Source organism: Equus caballus, chromosome 24 (genome assembly GCF_041296265.1).
Source record: "Equus caballus isolate H_3958 breed thoroughbred chromosome 24, TB-T2T, whole genome shotgun sequence".
Taxonomy (NCBI): domain Eukaryota; kingdom Metazoa; phylum Chordata; class Mammalia; order Perissodactyla; family Equidae; genus Equus; species Equus caballus.
Genome location: NC_091707.1, coordinates 57969176 through 57986603, shown reverse-complemented (window position 1 = coordinate 57986603; position 17428 = coordinate 57969176). Strand labels below are relative to the sequence as shown.

General features: G+C 42.0%; 1 protein-coding gene across 29 annotated transcripts in view; it reads right to left on the bottom strand.

Moving 5' to 3' along the window:
* KLC1 (kinesin light chain 1) overlaps positions 1-17428 on the bottom strand; it is a 64649-nt gene that overhangs the window by 22132 nt on the left and 25089 nt on the right. For all 29 annotated transcript variants that reach the window (XM_023628496.2, XM_023628483.2, XM_023628484.2 and 26 more), the window contains exons 4-12: positions 14712-14790; positions 13985-14210; positions 9640-9727; positions 8942-9043; positions 6600-6773; positions 6348-6447; positions 3538-3587; positions 3367-3434; positions 1836-1944 (exon numbers count right to left, since the gene is read on the bottom strand). In XM_023628496.2, coding sequence (XP_023484264.1) covers positions 1836-1944; positions 3367-3434; positions 3538-3587; positions 6348-6447; positions 6600-6773; positions 8942-9043; positions 9640-9727; positions 13985-14210; positions 14712-14790 — 996 coding nt within the window. The remainder of the gene's footprint in view (positions 1-1835; positions 1945-3366; positions 3435-3537; positions 3588-6347; positions 6448-6599; positions 6774-8941; positions 9044-9639; positions 9728-13984; positions 14211-14711; positions 14791-17428) is intronic.

Genomic DNA, 17428 nt, shown 5'->3' with positions numbered 1-17428 from the left:
TGCCATGAACACATGTGTGCAAGGACAGTGAACCCTCATTATTGACAGAAGTCATATTTGTGAACTCAGCTAACTGCCAAAATGTACTTGTGATCCCCAAATCAACACTCACAGTGCTGGCAGTTATTTGTAGACATGCACAGAGTGGCCAAAAATTTGAGTCATTGGATATGCACGTCCCCAGCTAAAACTGAGCAAGGTGACACTCTGCTTTCTTGTGCTGCAGTGCCGGCCAGCATTCCTAAGCACAGGAAGGCTGGGCTGGGCCTCACAGAGAAAACACCTGCATCAGGTGAGCTTCCTCAGGCGTGAATGGGAGGCCGCTGGCTGTGAATTCGACGTCAATGAATCAACAGTATATATACTAAATAAGGTGTTTTTAAATAAAAGCACACATAAAACAAGGTTACATATTGTCTAGTTGATATAAATGTGATCAGAGGCTGGCAGGAGCCTGACTCTGTATTTTCCCCTACCAGCAGTGGTTCAGTATTTGCTGATTCAGTGTTCACAGCAACTTACAGAACATAACTAACTACCAGGAATAACAAGAATCAACTGTATTTGTTTGAGTACCTGTGTTCAATTCTTCTGGGTATAAACAAACCTAGGAGTGGAACTGCTGGGCCATACAGTAATTCTATGTTTAACTTTTTTGAAGAAGAAGAAGATTAGCCCTGAGCTAACATCTGCTGCCAATCCTCCTCTTTTTGCTGAGGAAGACTGGCCCTCAGCTAACATCCGTGCCCATCTTCCTCTACTTTGTATGTGGGATGCCTACCAAAGCATGGCTTGCCAAGTGGTGCCATGTCTGCACCTGGGGTCCAAACTGGCGAACTCCAGGCCACTGAGGCGGAACGTGTGCACTTAACCACTGCGCCACCAGGCCAGCCCCCTATGTTTAACTTTTTGATGAACCATCAAACTGTTTTCCATGGTGACTGCAACACTTTATATCCCCACCAGCAGTGCATGAAGGTCCCAATTCCTATACCTCCTTTTCAACACTTATTTTCTGTTTGTTTAGTTTTTCTGATTCTAGCCATCCTAGTGGGTGTGAGGTGGTATCTCACTGTGGTTTTGGTTTGTATTCCCGTAATGACTAATGATGCTGAGCACCTTTTCATGTGCTTATTGGCATTTGTGTATCATCTTCAGAGAAATGTCTATTCAGGTCCTTTGCTCACATCTTTAATCAGGTGGTCCTTCTGTCTTTACACATTCTCGAGACTAGACTCTTACCAGATATGTGATTTGCAAATATTTTCACCCATTCTGCGGGAGTCTTTTCACTTTGATAGTGTCCTTGAATGTACAACATCTCTAATTTATGTGAACCCAATTGGCTGAGTTTCTCTTTCGCTGCTGTGCTTTTGGTATCATGTTTATGGTCTTTTAAACGATGTAATTTTATTTGTACAAACTAAAATATTAAAAACTTTCTATTTCTAAATCAAACTTCCAATAAGTCACACGAAAGAAAATCATTAAACTCAAAGTTCTAACAGATAAGTTTTAAAAATAGAAGATATCTCACGGCATCATACATTTGTCCAAACCTACAGAACGTCCAACGAGAACAGTGACCCCTAAGGTACACTATGGACTTTGGGTGATCATGATGTATCAGCGTAGGTTCACTGGTTGTAACAGGTATATCACTCTGTTGAGGGCCACTGATGGTTGGGGAAGCTATGTATGAGTAGGGGCAGGGGTATGTGGGAAATCTTTGTACCTTCCTCACAATTTACTATGAACCTAAAACTACTCTAAAAAAATAAAATCTTTTTTAAAAAGTGAAACAAACAAACAAAAAAAGAAGGTATCTAACTGACCTGTTTACGTGACCTCATGGCCGCTTCTTCCAATGTTTCTGCAGCTTCAAATTTGCCTTGACGTCTGTAAAGTGCCCCAAGGTTTTTTAAAGTAGTTGTAACAGTTGGACTGTAAGAAAGCATGTAACACACAGAACTATTAAATATAAGTTTTAGAGCAACCACTATCAACAGCACATAATCTAAAGGACTAAGAGACTTATGTCTGGATAAAAATAATTTTTAAATATCTATGGTAATTTTTTAAACTGTAAAATTCTAAGAAGCTCTGCTATCTCAAGCATTGCCTGCCTACCAGTGCTGTTTGGGGCCATCACGGCTGACCCTGGCACCGCTTGCTGAAGACATCTCTGCAGGGCTGGGGGACACGCCCTTGCCCTCTTCCAGGCTGTGCTGCTCTCATCCATTCCTAGCCACTGTGTCCACAGAAACGTCTGTGATGGGTCATGCTCGCCTGGAGGCAGAGCTTATCCTGTGCTGAGCGGTAAAGAGGACACGGTGTTTTTAACATTGCTATTCACCTTCTCCCTTCTCTCCACAGGCAGAGGGGGAAGCAGAACGAATCCAAACCTCACCATCTTCAGGGTCTGAGTCAGAGAATGAATGCTGCATGTGTGAAGCCAGAATAAACAATATGGACAGGGATGGTGTCTTTCTGTACTCTTGACCGAGCAGTCTTACTAAAGAACTAAAAACAAACCTAGTTCACTTTAGTATAGATATGTACTTCAAGATACATTTTTCTTACTAATGATAGGTGCTTTAGACACAGAAATAAGGTAGCTATACTCTACGTCTTTGAGACAATTACACAGCAGTGGGAGAAACAAAGCATATAAATTTAAGACATTACGGTAAGTGCTACATGGAACCCAGAGGAGGGGTTTATTCCAAACTAGGGGTTCAAAGAGTTTTCCTGAAATAGATGACTAGTAAACTGAGTCTGAAAGGATGCATGAAAGTGAAGATAGGAAAATGACTGCAGGAAAGGGGTTCAGGTCAGAAGAGGGAACAAAGGTATCTGCAACAGCCCATGGCGTGGAGGCAGCAAGCACAGGCTCACAGAGCTGGTCTCGGAGGAGCTCACACAGCCCTCTGCAGATATCGAGACCCTAGGGCCTCGAAGAAAGGGGGGTGTGCACCTAGGGTCTCCCCATGGCATCCCGGTCACATATTTGCAAAGTGCTGGCTTTTACACATCTGCTGGCCTATTTCCCATGAGTCTGCTCTATGGCCACCTTAACTACTGTGTCTTTATCTAGCTGTCTCTTTCTCCTGCAATGCGGTAGTGAGGCCTGGACAAAATAGTGTTAATGGACAAAACTCCTATCTTACCCATATTACAGTGGGTTTTGTGTTTGTAGATTATCTCATTTACAAAGCATGGAACTTTTTATTGGAATTTGGGGAAAATATGGGACTGTGCAACCACACCACCCTCAGGAACTTTACACATTCAGTCATTCACAAGCTGCCTTTAAAGCATTAGTACTTTCCACAGCTGTTGGTGTTTTCAGTGAAACAGACATACCTATCAACTTTGCAGGCCTTGTACCAGCCACCATACTCTCCAAAAGATGTCCCATCCTTTTGCTTTCCCTAAATTATAACAAATAATTTCAAATGAATAATTATCTTGAAAGCAATATATCCAATTTAGAAAATCTCATTTACAAAATCTCTCAAAATAGTATATTCTTACTTTGCATTCTTCTCTTTCTTCAGCGTGCATCCAAATGGGTTTGTTTTCATCTGGGGAAGAAAAAATAACACTATAAATTGAAGAAGAGAGCCCACTGAGTAGAAGCTGTCAAGTTCCAGTGACTGCAAGGTTTTTGTTTTGTTTTTTATATGATCCTCCTCAGATACTACTTCTTACAACTTGGACAGATGTGGCTCACAAGGGAGGAGAAAGCCTATGAAGACAGAACTAGATCACAAGATACAAGCAGGAGACGGCTGACATGTGCAGCACTGTGAGGAGAAGACGCAGAATCAAAGGTACCTAGACAGTGTAGGCAACCATCAAAAGAACCTGCCACAGGCTAGGGTCCCTAAAATGAAACATTTTAATGTTAGAATCCTCACATAACACATGGGAGTATTTAGAATTTGAGCAGTCCAGCATTAAACAAAAGTCTAAAAAGAGGTAGTAAGATATTAAGAGCAAAACTGGAAGAGATGCCAATCAGTATTCCCTTAGAGTCCTCTCACCTCCTGAGAACACTGACACCACTCATCCAACATTTCTACAACTTATGTACCCAACACCACGGAGGACAGAGAGTCTTAAAAGTGAAGCTGATGAAAATATTTTTATGACATGAGAAATGCTTATGCTGCAAGCATAAAGGAAAATAAACAGTAGACATGATTATATACAAAGTATGGCTTCAATAATGTAAATCAACAGGCACAGAAAGAAGGAAAACACCAAAAAAATTAAAAGATACCCTGGTGATGAAATTATGGGTGATTTTCACATTCCCATCTCTCCATGAATTTTTGAGGTTTCTTACCATGAGGACCTACTTCAGCCTCTGGAGGAAGAGACCTGCACTCCCACCCAGTCCAACCACTCATCAACTACCGACCTTGGGCAAGCTACTTAGTCTGCAGTGTCCTCCTAACATGGGGTAACGTTGACCCACTTTACAGGAGCGTTGAGAAAATTAAATAAGGTTATACATTTAAACTGCTTAACTGAAAGACCAGTACGTGGTTAACTATTATGATTATTACTCATGATGTCATAGAAGAGTGATTAAATATTGTTTTTAAAAGACTGAACAGTATTTAAAACTTACTAATATGTTATGTAGTGTGGTTTTAGCTCCATCTACTAAACTAACTCTCTTGCTAGAATAGCTAAGCAGACACCACAGTTAACAGGGCTTGATCTCCTGACAACAAACCAGGTCACAAATTTCAGTGTGCACACTGTGAAAAACAAAAGGCCCTGTGAGACTGAAGGTCACGCCCCAACAGCATCACAGGACACATTTGCATCTTGCCTAAAGAAAAAATGCCTTTCTGTCCTACGTTTTAACATTTGTATGGAGGATAAATCCAAGTATAGAAAACTGTTTTTAACTAGTCCAATTAACTGAACTTCATGCTATTATTTTTAGCAGAAAGAAGATAGCAAACCACAAGGAAACAAGTCTTCCCCAAGAGTAGAATTTTTTACAAGCAGCCTTAAAGAGACAGCCTTGGAATCACTACAAAACCAGCACAGCCTCCGCAATTAGATGAGGAGAGGCAAGCTCCCCATAAACTACAAAACGCCAGGGAGGTCAGTTGTTGGTCCTATCCTGCCACACAACTGCAAACAGAACCCAACTTCAGCATGACGAACCTGGGCATCGCTATCTTCTGACAGTAAAAGACATTTACTGCTCCACTGATTATTAACAGAGGAAAAAAACCAAAAATACTTTCCAAAGATTCTTCCAAAGTGGATTTCAGAAAATCTCTGTAAGACAAAAATTTTATTGAGGTCAGCCCCGTGGTCCAATGGTTAAGTTCAGCATGCTCCGCTTTGGCAGCCTGGGTTTGGTTCCTGGGCACGGACCTACACCACTCATGGGAGGCCATGCTGTGGCAGTGACCCACATACAAAATAGAGGGAGACTGGCATGGATGTTAGTTCAGGGCAAATCTTCCTCAAGCAAAAAGAGGAAGATTGGCAATAGACGTTTGCTCAGGGTGAATCTTCCTCAGCAAAAAAAAAAATTATCAACCAAAACCTCTCTTTCCCTACACATTCTAAGGTTTCCAGCACACTAGTAACAACTGGCCTCATTCTGAACATCTTATGTAATAATTGATGGAGGGAAAAAAAAATGCCTTATGTAACATACAAACATCATTTAATTGAGCAATTTAAATCCTATAAAAATATTTATTCCCAAACTGTGTATTACGCACCTATAATACTTGAAGGAATATAAAGGAGACAGGCCTCGGTTTAAGACAGTGAAACAATCCAGCAGGCCTGGGACAGGGCGACACTTTGCATTTGACAGGTCCCAAGTGGTGCTTATGCTCCTGGTCCCTGCCAGCACTTTGAGAACCACTGGATTACAGAACAATTCCAGAAAGCATTAACGACTGCAGGGAGGATTTGTGGAGTTAGTGTGTCTAAACTGTGCCTGAAGCAAGTACGGACTCTGGAGAGGTCAGCATGGAAAGACATGGGCAGGTGGCCATCACCCCACCCCACAGGGTGCACAAACCCACTGAGTTATCAGTATGCCAGGCAAGAACACAGGTGTTCACCATGTTCACTGGATGATGAATGAATGGATAAACTGATGAGTCAATGAGCACTCAGGCTGTGTCATATCCTCTCCTCTAAGCGCTATTTGAAAAATCATTTCTAAAATTAAAATCAAATTCTATCTTGAAAATACTGTGATGACTTGGGCATTACCAAGTTCAAGCTGGAAATCACTACTTTTAATGCATCCTACAATTATATCTGCTTTGAAACAGGAGTGTATATCTTACCATCTACAGAACCAAACTCCCTTTCATGTGCACGAGTGAGAATCTCTTTGTACAGTGTTTCTGCTTGCTTGAATTTTCCTTGCTTCAGATAGCAGGATGCCTTAAAATAAAATAAAATAAAACACTTAGTATTCTTAATATGTAAATGAAGCACACATTCTTATCTACAGGTTAAATAATGAAACAAGGTTCATATTTCAGAAAGAAAACAATTCTGGCTCTATCTATAGAGTTGTACCTCTGTCAACATACCAGGTTATTTTTTGTCTTGGCCACATTGGGATCATCGGGTCCCAGTTTTGTCTGGTAGATCTCGAGGGCTCTTTGATAATAATATTCTACTTCTTCATACTTGCCCTGGTTCTGGCACAGTAAGGCCAAGTTATTTAACTGCTTAGCAACATCAGGGTGATCCTTTCCCAAAACCTGAAAATAAAAAACAGTGTATTAGAAAACACTTACTGGTTTCACTACAATCCAACCCATTCTCCACCCTAGGATCTTTCTAAACATAAATATGACTATGCCTCATTTTCAGGCTTATAATCCTTAAATGGCTTCTCACGCTGTGTAACAATAAAAATAACCAGAATTTACTGAACTCTCATTCTTGTGGGGAGGCAGGGAACTGTGCCAATTTTCTCTACAGACATTCTCATAATAATCCTACATGGTAGGTAACGTTATCCTGCACATTTTGAAGATGAGGAAACTGGGTTTTATAAAGGCTGTGTTAACCTGGCTGCCAAGTTCTGGAAGAGTCCAAACTTAAACCCAGCCCTTTCTGGCTCTAACTACCGTGTTACACTTGTTCCTATCCGTACAAGCCTTCAAAGGAAATTTCCAGCTCTTCAGCTCAGCCTACACATCCCTTCACATTCAGACCTGGAGGTCCTCTACAATCACCCAAACTCCTTCCCCTCACTGAAATGGCTTTCAGGGCTCTTCGAACTTGCTGTCCCAGATGCCTGATGCTCTTCTCCCACTCCGCACCCCCCAACTACTTATCCTTCAAGTCTCCCTTCCGGCCCCTTCAGAGAGAACTTCCCTACATCCAATTTAAGGGAGCCCTCAGCCCATCCCCACCCAGTTAACTCACAAGCACAGCACCTCGTTTTTCTCTTTCTTTGCAAGTACACTACCTGAAACTCTCTCATTTACCTATTTAGTCCTTTATTACCTGACTCTCACCCATTAAAACATAAGCCCCAAGAGTGCCAAGTCTTTGTCTGTCTTCCTCTGATATAATCTCAGCATCTAGAAAGGTGCTGGCACACAGATAGATGAATAAATATGAAATTATTTCCACAGTACCTTGAACAAGCAATTTATCCTCAGTTCTGCTCATTGACCTACATACTCTCCAATGAGGCACGCTTTCTCTCCACCCCTTTCTGCATCTCCTACCTCTCTCCCTTCCTGGGAAACTCTGAACTCAGTTACCTAAGACTCAGTTCAAACACCGACCATTTGTGGGAAGCCATCTCCAACACACCGAAGCCCTGGACTTAGAGGAGGCCCTGCTCCATCCTCTCCCAGAGCTGCATCCTAGAAGCCACGCACCCTGCATTCCTAAGGTCTGTCTAGCGGACTGTGCTCCTGGCGAAGGAACTGCATCTCTGATTTGTAAATCAACAACTCTAACCAAACAAGGGGCTCTCAAGTACTCAATAAACATTTGCTAAATGAGTGAATGAAAGAGCAAATATATATGAAGGAATCTGGCAGATAATCATATATAGTTCATTATCTTTAATTTGATATTTTTGTGTTCTCCAATTTTAACCCCAGTCCACTCAAAATCTGACCATTTTATTTCAGAAATATTATGTGGATGGCAACATGATACAATTTTACCTGCATAATTTGGTAATGAGACCCTTTTCCCTTTCCTTTACCCAATTCCTTGTCATAGGGCTCAAAATTAAATGATTAATCTCTCAGCATCACTGATAAATAATCACAAAAAATACCAAGTTACAAAATTACCCTTGGTCATTCATGGCATGGACCTGACAGCTGAGTCTCTGTAACATTTGAAAACAGTCATACACAGTACTGCTGAAATTCACAAGTTACATTTTTTTCAATACCTAATTACCATAAACTGTAGCAGCTGGGATTAAATAGCCATGACATTGACTCAATCTATAGCTCTGAATTAATCTCTAGTTATGAAAATAATTATTTCATTTTTTAAGCTTTATAAGCATATTTGGTGAATTTATTTTTAAATTTTAATGTTTTCTTACTGACAGGCACATGCCCCATTGTCAAATGAAATGCCCTCATGCTTTCCACCTCAGTCCTCAGGAATTCCTTCCTCAACAGAGTCATTCCTCAGCCACCTCAGGCTGGGAGGGCATGCAGACTCAAAGCTCCACCCTTTGAATACCCACACCTCTTACACACCCATTTGTATGAGCCAGTATGGCTGTGTTTTGTGAGCTGTCCACCTTATTGAATTATTTTCAGTAAATGGTCAGTAATGACATATATCACAGTGGTCATTTCTCAAAATTTTAAACTGAAATACTTTAAAAAGCACAAAACACCTCATCTCAGAGAACAAGCAGCCCCCCCTTGGCCCGCACCTTTTCTCTGATCTCCAGAGCTCTTTTACACAGCGGCTCGGCTTCCTTGTACTTCCCTCTTTTGCCATAGAGCACTGCAAGGTTATTGAGAGTTGCTGCCACCTATCAACACAGAGGGAATCAGGAAGAATGGTAAACAACCCCAAGGGAAAGGATTTTAGACACCACGTGTTCATTTATACCCACCATGTACAGTGAAGTGCTCTTAGCTGGATGAAGGAATATGACGTCAGTTAAAAGCAAAAGAGCAATTGACTGTAATACAGATAGATCATACGAAGTAACATTGCAGAATACTATAATTAATCAACATCAACATGATCTTGATTTTTTTTTTTAATTTCACTGGAAGTCACAAAGCCAACCAAAACAGATCTGTATGCAAATCTGAATATAAACTCTTCAGAAAAATATTTATAGAAGTACATGCGATTTGATTTAGGATCAAAAAATACAGTCTGTGATCCATTTGAGGTGGTGCTGATAAACAAATTAAGTGTGCACTGGCATGGGCTAGTATGAGTCATCAGCACTGAAGCGTATCACTGGTATAAGTAAGTGAAGACTCCTACCTGTGCCATCTAGTGAAAAGGCAGCTCTTAAACCTTCCCTGTTGAGTTTAATATTAAAATGAGTTGGGTAAAAAACAATTAGAGAAAATAAAATATAAAAAGAACGAAAGAACCAGATATACAAACCGCGGGATGATCTTTGCCCAAAGTTTTTTCACGGATAGCCAAGGCATCATTCAGTAGATTTGCTGCATCTTTGTATTTATTCTGGTCTCTAAATTGAAAAACACACATTAACTGTTTTAGATGTAGCTTACTACATCTTTTTAAAATGTAATTTTGGAACTACAGAAATAAAAGTTAAGCTTCAACTATTTAAAAGATAAAAGTCAGCTATTAAAACTATTAAACACATCACTAGTGTAAGAGAGAAAGTCTCCATCAATAAATGTACTGGCAAGATGAGCCAGAATCAGGCCTCCTTAGCTTCTGAACCTGGTCCTCCCATCTAGATCACTGGGACAATACTGCCCCACAGTGCAGTGTTGTCCTGCACATGCTAGCTGCCCCACACAGGATAAGTGACGCAGTCGAGAACAGTGGACGGAGCTTCACATGGTATCAGATGAACTGATTCCAGCATCCAAGCCTGGGTTCTGCCAGTTAACAGCTATGTGGCTTTAGGACTAGCCTCCTGCAGTTCCAGTTGGCCCATCTATAAAGCACGTTACCTAACTCCCAGAGTTACTCTAAGAAGCTAATGATACACTACCTGTATACTGAAAAGATAAATACAATACACTGTACTGTCTTAATTTGGTATATAATTTGCCACCACTTCCTTGAGTAAGGAGGAATGAGGATCTTTTTTGTTGTGGCAAGACAGAAACACCACCAGCCTAGCTCCCCTTGGTTTAAGTGTGCTAATGGACATTGTGATTGCAAAGGATTTATTTGCTATATGAGACTTAGGTACACATATTTCTCAACTAAGTAATTAGAGCTGCCCAGCAAGGCTTTGCCCTACAGAACATGGACAGGGTTAATAACGCTTCTAGAACCTCTGAAGCACACTAATTCTGACCAAGTATATTGGGTTTTTTCCTTCCTTCATCATCCTATTACACATTATAAACTGGCTCAAACTTCTAATGAAAGTCAGCAAGTATGAAATAAAGTTTCAAAAATTACTAGACAGGGGCCAGTCCTGTGGCCGAGAGGTTAAGTTCGCATGCTCTGCTTCAGCATGCCCAGGGTTTAGCCAGTTCGAATCCTGGGTGCAGACATGGCACCGCTCCTCAAGTCATACTGAGGCAGCATCCCACACGCCACAGCTAGAACGACCCACAACTAAAAATACACAACAATGTACCAGGGGGCTTTGGGAGAAAAAGGAAAAATAAAATCTTTAAAAAAAAAAAAAAAAAAAAAAAACCAAAAACTGGTAGACACTGAAAAACAGTAACAACTATTACCTAAGGGTGTTGCAACAGCTAAATGAGAGAAGGTATACCCAGTACTTTCATAAACTATGACATGTCATAAAACATCAGGGACTGTTAATCAGACAATAGTGAGGTCTCACCAAGAGTGAGAGCACTGGTTCTCAGCAGTGGCCCCACACTGAGAGCAATCAAACTCCGCTGAAACCTGCTATAAACTCAGCCCTACCGACCCCTGACCTGCTGAATCAGAAACTCTAAGGGTGGGGCCCAGCATTCATATAACAAGCCCACAAGGAAATTCAAACTCAAAATGAAAACAAAAGTATACCACTGAAAGCATTAAAATCCTAAGAGAAAAATGGGCAAGATAACAGAACATTCACAGCAGGACACAAATGACTGAAAATATATAATCAAAGAAACACTAACTAAAATACAATGATGCATTTCTCCATTAATAGAGAGTAAGGGATGACCAATGCTGCCCCAGGTTGGTGACAGTGTAGCAGGACTGCCACCACCTTCCTAAAAAACAGTTTGGCAATATGTACCAAGAATTGTAAAATGTTTACAGTCTAACCCATTTTAGGAATTGATCCTAAGAAAAAATCGAAAATCTTGAACTAAACTTATAAAGATGTTCACATCAGCATAACATTAATGGCCCCAAAAAAGCTTAAAATTAAATGTCCCTCAATATAAGAATGATGAAATAATGAGCTATGGTACAGTTGTAGGATGCAGTATTGAATGTGAATATATATGTAGCTACTAATGTTTTCTCAAACTTTTTACTGACGTGCATAAACTCTCAGGTGACAGCATTAAGGAAAAACACAAGACTGAAGAGAGGTCACCGACTTTCCAGTCTTTCCAGTACCCAGTACGGTGCTAAGAGTACCACCATGCATGCTTACAGAGAACAAGAAAAACCCTGGTATGTTCTGCATGCGTTTTTATTTAACTCATTTATAATAAGAGTACCTAGTGTTAGCCAGAGGCTCTCATGTTGTTAGTAGGCATAAAAATTTTTTAAAAACCTTTCTGGAATGAAATTTAGCATAACCTATGAAGATTTTAAATGAAAATACCTGTGATTAAGGAATTCCTACAATCATAACAGTAAGAGTGTGCAAACCACCCAAGTGTCCATCAACAGAAAAACTGAACAAATTCCAGGACTATCTGTAACAGAGCACTATGCAGTCATGAAAGACTATGCTGCCAACAAAGCGCAGTTGCAGAGCATGATCTCATTTTAAGAAGTGCCGTTAAGGGTGCTTTCTTCTTTGTTTCTTTTTTTTTTTTTTTAAGAAATCACGTCTCTATGGCTGTATTGCTCCCTTTCTCTTCACTGAGCCCTCATCTCTCCTGTTCCTCCCCACTGCCCCTGTCCTTGCTCAGGTTCCCATCTCCATACTCCTCAAGACCCTGTGCAAGCCTCCTGACTGGCCACCCAGACTCCAGGCTCCAGCCCCGACTCTGTCCTGTGGACCACGCCAAAGAGACTCTTCTAAGACACAACTCAGAGCCCGCTGTTCCCCTCAGGCACCCTCAGCACAGCCCGAGAGACCTCTCTGATCTAGCCCAGCCCCTTCTAGCCCCATGTCTTACTGCTTTTCTGGTGCCATTGAGCTTTTCAAAACTGGCTTCAGGAGTATGCCCCAAAACATCCAACTCCCCTTCCCATCTCTACTTGCTAAAATCCTACCAACTCTTCAAGGCCCCAGAAAGTGCTCCCAACCCTTCCATTTATGCTTCTCTAATCCTCTCAGCTGGAAGGAATCTTTCTGTTCCACGAACACTTCTGTGTTATTTTATGAACAATACCGCAGTCTTCCTGCTTCTGTAATTACATATGAATGTAAACGGCTTATTTTCTAAACAGGGTTATAAGTTCCTTTAGAAACAAATTTAGACAATGCTGTTTGAATGCTTCATGTCTGCCGGGCAATACCATGTGTCACATCCCCACAATCCTTCCCTTGGCCCTCTGAGCAGATATTATAACTGCTTCCATTTTAGATGTGAGGAAACTGAGGCTCAGAAAAGCTAAGGGCTCTGAACAACCACCTCTGTCTAGTCCCCATTTAGCAGAGATACAAACTAAATTCTCTGAACTTCAAATTCAGTGTTGTGGTTTCCCCTTGAGAATAGGAATTATGTATTCAACTTTAGGGCCTCACAGGAACCAGCCCAGTCTTACATATACTTGGGTCTCAAAAAATGTTTGTTATATTGAAACAACCACACCAATGAGGAGAAATGAAATAGTTAACTGAAAACACAAAACTGGAATGGCCACAGTAAACCAATCCCGCTGTGTGAATACTTTCTCCCTCCTCAGCTCCCTGCTTACCCTGATCTGCTCTGTTTCAGGTTAGTTCAGCTAAAGACACGAGCATACAAAGGGCTCCAACATATCATTTCCTGATGCCATGAGGGCAAACTAAATCCACTCAATACATTTACCAAGGGCTTCTAAAGCAGGAAACATGGTAGAGTAATACAAGAGGCAGAGAAACGAAAACAACCTGGTCCTCAACCTAAAGGAGTCAATATTCCAGGAGAAGAAAGAACAAAATTCAAATAACCCAGTGCCCAACATAATGAGCAAGTGCCCTAAGAGGCAGAGATAAAGGATTATGAAGGTACAACAGGGGCAAGGGGCAAGGGGCAAGTGGAATCCTGAATTCAGAAAGGAGAGAGAGTGAACAAGGCCCTAGAAAGGTGGGAAGGCTGCTGGCAGGCATAGTGGGAAAGCTATTCTGGACAAAAGAAACCTCGTACACAGAGTCTTATGGAAAAAAATCAAGAGTTTAGTTTCGCCAGAGAGAAGGGTGTGTGTGGGCTCCTCTAGAAAGGTGAATGGGGGGCTTCCAGGAAACGTCTGTCCCCACAGGGTGATGCCCTGGCTATAGAGCTTGCTAAATATTTTGAATTTAACCCCTGGCTGTGTGAAGGGAACTGAATGATAAGACTGAAAAAGTAGCTTATACAGGTTTATAAAAACGTATTTTAAGAGCAAGTTCTTTAAAAGTACTGTCTCTAGGTAAAATTAAGAGGATAAAATGAAAACTACTAGCCTGTACACCAAGGCCAAGATATTCAGCATGGTGGCCACATCCGGGTGGTCATGGCCAGAAGTCTTCTCCAGGTCCTCCAGGGCCTGCTTGCAGAGGGGCACGGCAACCTCATAGCGCCCCTGTGAGGCATACTGGATGACCAGGTTGTGGAGTGTGCGCAGCCGTGCAGGGATCTCATAGCCACCCTGCTGGGCGGCTGCTGCTGCACTGCTGTGCTGCTGCTGGACTATAAAGAGAAAGTTTCACTTCAGATATTTTTAAAGAAAATTATCCAGATGACATCATCGAGTTAAAATTTCCTTCTCTAGCTTTGGTGCAGATCCGCACGTAGCTGCTACACTATGGAGACCTATCCAGCACTCCCTAGGCAAGCGGGGTAAGTAACTTGCCGGGGGCGCTGCGATGCCCCCACAGTGCGCTGCAGTGAGACTGCTCTCAGCATCAGGAAAGCTCACTCTGCCTTTTCACTCTGTAAGAAGCCATGGATCACGTCTGAACTGTCTGCGCCTGCCCCTGTTTGCCAGAGGCTGGTCTAACTTATTACTATATCGCAACAAGAAAACGATTGGAAATCCTTTTGAGAAACACAAAGCAATCCGAGGGTGCATGTGCTCCTGTGAGGCAGGCTGTACACACTAAGACGCCCCTAATCATGGCAATTAGATCCCAAGAAGACAAACCACTTTCCATTTGTATGCTGCATTTAACCACCACTCCCTTCACTTACTTCCTTGACCAGGGTCGTCGTCATCATTTGGGAAAAGGTCATCCAGAGGTTCTTTGGTGGAATCAGTGTCTTTGTCCTCCTAAAAACCAACCCAGGACAATCTTAGTCTTACACATACTATAAATCCTGTACTGGATGTCTTTGATATAAATTTCATTTTAATTAAAAATCTGAGAAAAGATGGTCCATTTTTAAGATTAAATATAGGATTATCCACAATTTGGTTTATCCATCAATTTAGAGGGTAATAAAAAGCTTGCTAGACTAGAACTCAAAATAGTAAATGCAGACCAGGGGTGGAAAGGCAGACCCTGATGACCTCTCTATCCAACAGATTCTTCACCTGTGTTCTGAGGAAGTTAAAATAGAGCAGGGAAACCCTTACTTGAAATAAACTGTATTTGGAAACCAAATATGTAATAACACATTAAAATGCATCTCTGAATGCCACAGACCCAGAGATTCCCCCCATCCCAACTACCAGCTCCACCGCAGGACAGCTTTAAAAGTCTGTGACTTGTATCTCCCCTATAGATTGCTGATTAGTGCAGGGGTAAAAATAGTGACTACACAATGGAGAAAACAGACAACAGCTTGACTAGGTGAGAGATTAGCTTCGCCCTGGGGTTTGCCTCTTGAAGGGATAATCTGAGAAGTACACAAGGTCACTTCTCTAATATTCCTGTCTGGGATGCATAATCTGAATATACTCAAAAAGAAACACTAGACAAACCGAAACTAAGGAATGATCTATGAAGTAACCGGCCTGTATTCTTCAAAAATATCAATGTCGGGGGCCAGCCCCATGGCCAAATAGTTAAGTTTGCACACTCCACTCTGGCGGCCCAGGGTTTCACTGGTTCGGATCCTGGACACAGACATGGCACCACTCACCATGCCATGCTGAAGTGGCATCCCACATGCCACAATTAGAAGGACCCACAACTAAAAAATATACAACTATCCACTGGGGGAACTTGGGGGGGGGGGGGGAGAAAATTGGCAACAGTTGTTAGCTCAGGTGTCAATATTTAAAAAAAAAAAAAGCAGTGTGATAAAGGATAGACTTTTTATTTCTTTGTAAAGGACCTGCTCCAGGTGAAAGATGATGACTAGAGATATGACAACTATGTGCAGTATGTGATCTTGAATCAGATCCTGAAATGGAGTGGAAAAAATGCTATGAAGAATTCTGTTGAGACAGTTAGCAGAAGTGCAATACGGACTGCAGAGTAGATGAAGTACTGTGCCCGTGTTAAATTTCCTGAATTTGCCCCTGGCCCTGGATTTCACAGAAGAATGTCCTCATGCTGGGGAAATGCACCCAGCAGCAACAGGGGGAATGTGGCATGAGGGACGCACCCACTCTAAAGTGGTTCAGAAGAAACCGTCACTGAGAAGCACACCCTGAAAGGGGGCGCAGAGTTAGCTCACTGTGTAGCTCTTCTCCGAGCTAGACACTTTTTCAAAATAAAAAGTTTTAAAAGTCTCTGATTCTATGAAACCAGCTTTCCCCTACTCAAAGCTATCCAGTACTCCAGGGAAACCACTGGTTGCATCAACATCTCCATTTATTCTTATTACCACAGCAGTCTACAGCAGTATATCCTTTAAATCAAAACAAATAGTTGCTTTTGATCCAGAAATGTGAGGGACATACAGCAAACCTAATAAAACAGGACGCTACAGACTAATTGTACCCCACCAAAATCGTCTGCTGAAGCCCTAGCCCCCATTGTGATGGTATCTGGAGCCAGGGTCTTTGGGAGGGAATCAGGTGTAGCTGAGATCTCGAGGGTAAGGCCCTCATGATGGGATTAGTGCCCCAATAAGAAGAGACACCAGAGAACAAGCTCTCTCTCCCCATCCCGCCCCGCCCCGCGCCATGTGAGGACACAGCAAAAAGGTGGCCGTCTACAAGCCAGGAAGAGAATCCTCACCAGAAACCAACAATGCTGACACCCTGATCTTGAACTTCCAGCCTCCAGCACTGTGAGAAAATAGATGTCTGTTCTGGGTTTTTTTTTGTTTTTTGGGTTTTTTTTTTTTTGAGGAAGACTAGCCCTGAGCTAACATCTGCTGCCAATCCTCCCTTTTTGCTGAGGAAGACTGGCCCTCAGCTAACATCTGTGCCCATCTTCCTCTGCTTTATACGTGGGACGCCTACCACAGCATGGCTTTGCCAAGCGGTGCCATGTCCGCACCTGGGATCTGAACTGGCGAACTCCGGGCTGCTGAAGCAGAACGTGCGAACTCAACCGCCGTGCCACCGAGGCGGCCCCTAGATGTCTGTTTTTTAAGCCACCCAGTCTATGGTATTTTGCTACAGCAGCCCAAGCTGACTACGACACAGGCAGGGTGAGTGTAGGTTCTCTGGTGCAATGTACAAGACTAATCCAATAGTCTTAGGATGAGGGTTTTGACTGGAGACACAAATGTGGAACTCACTGGTATGTAGATTACGTAATGAACATGCCTAGCACCGTGCAGGCATTAGAAAAACATTAGCTCACGGACAGCTAATCTTCAACGGAGGTACTAAGAACACACAATGGAGAAAGGAAAGTCTCTTCGATAAATGGTGCTGGGAAAACTGGACAGCCATGTGCAAAAGAATGAAAGCAAATCATTATCTTATGCCATACACAAAAATTAACTTAAAATGGATCAAAGACTTGAAAGTAAGACCTGAAACCATAAAACTTCTGGAAGAAAAT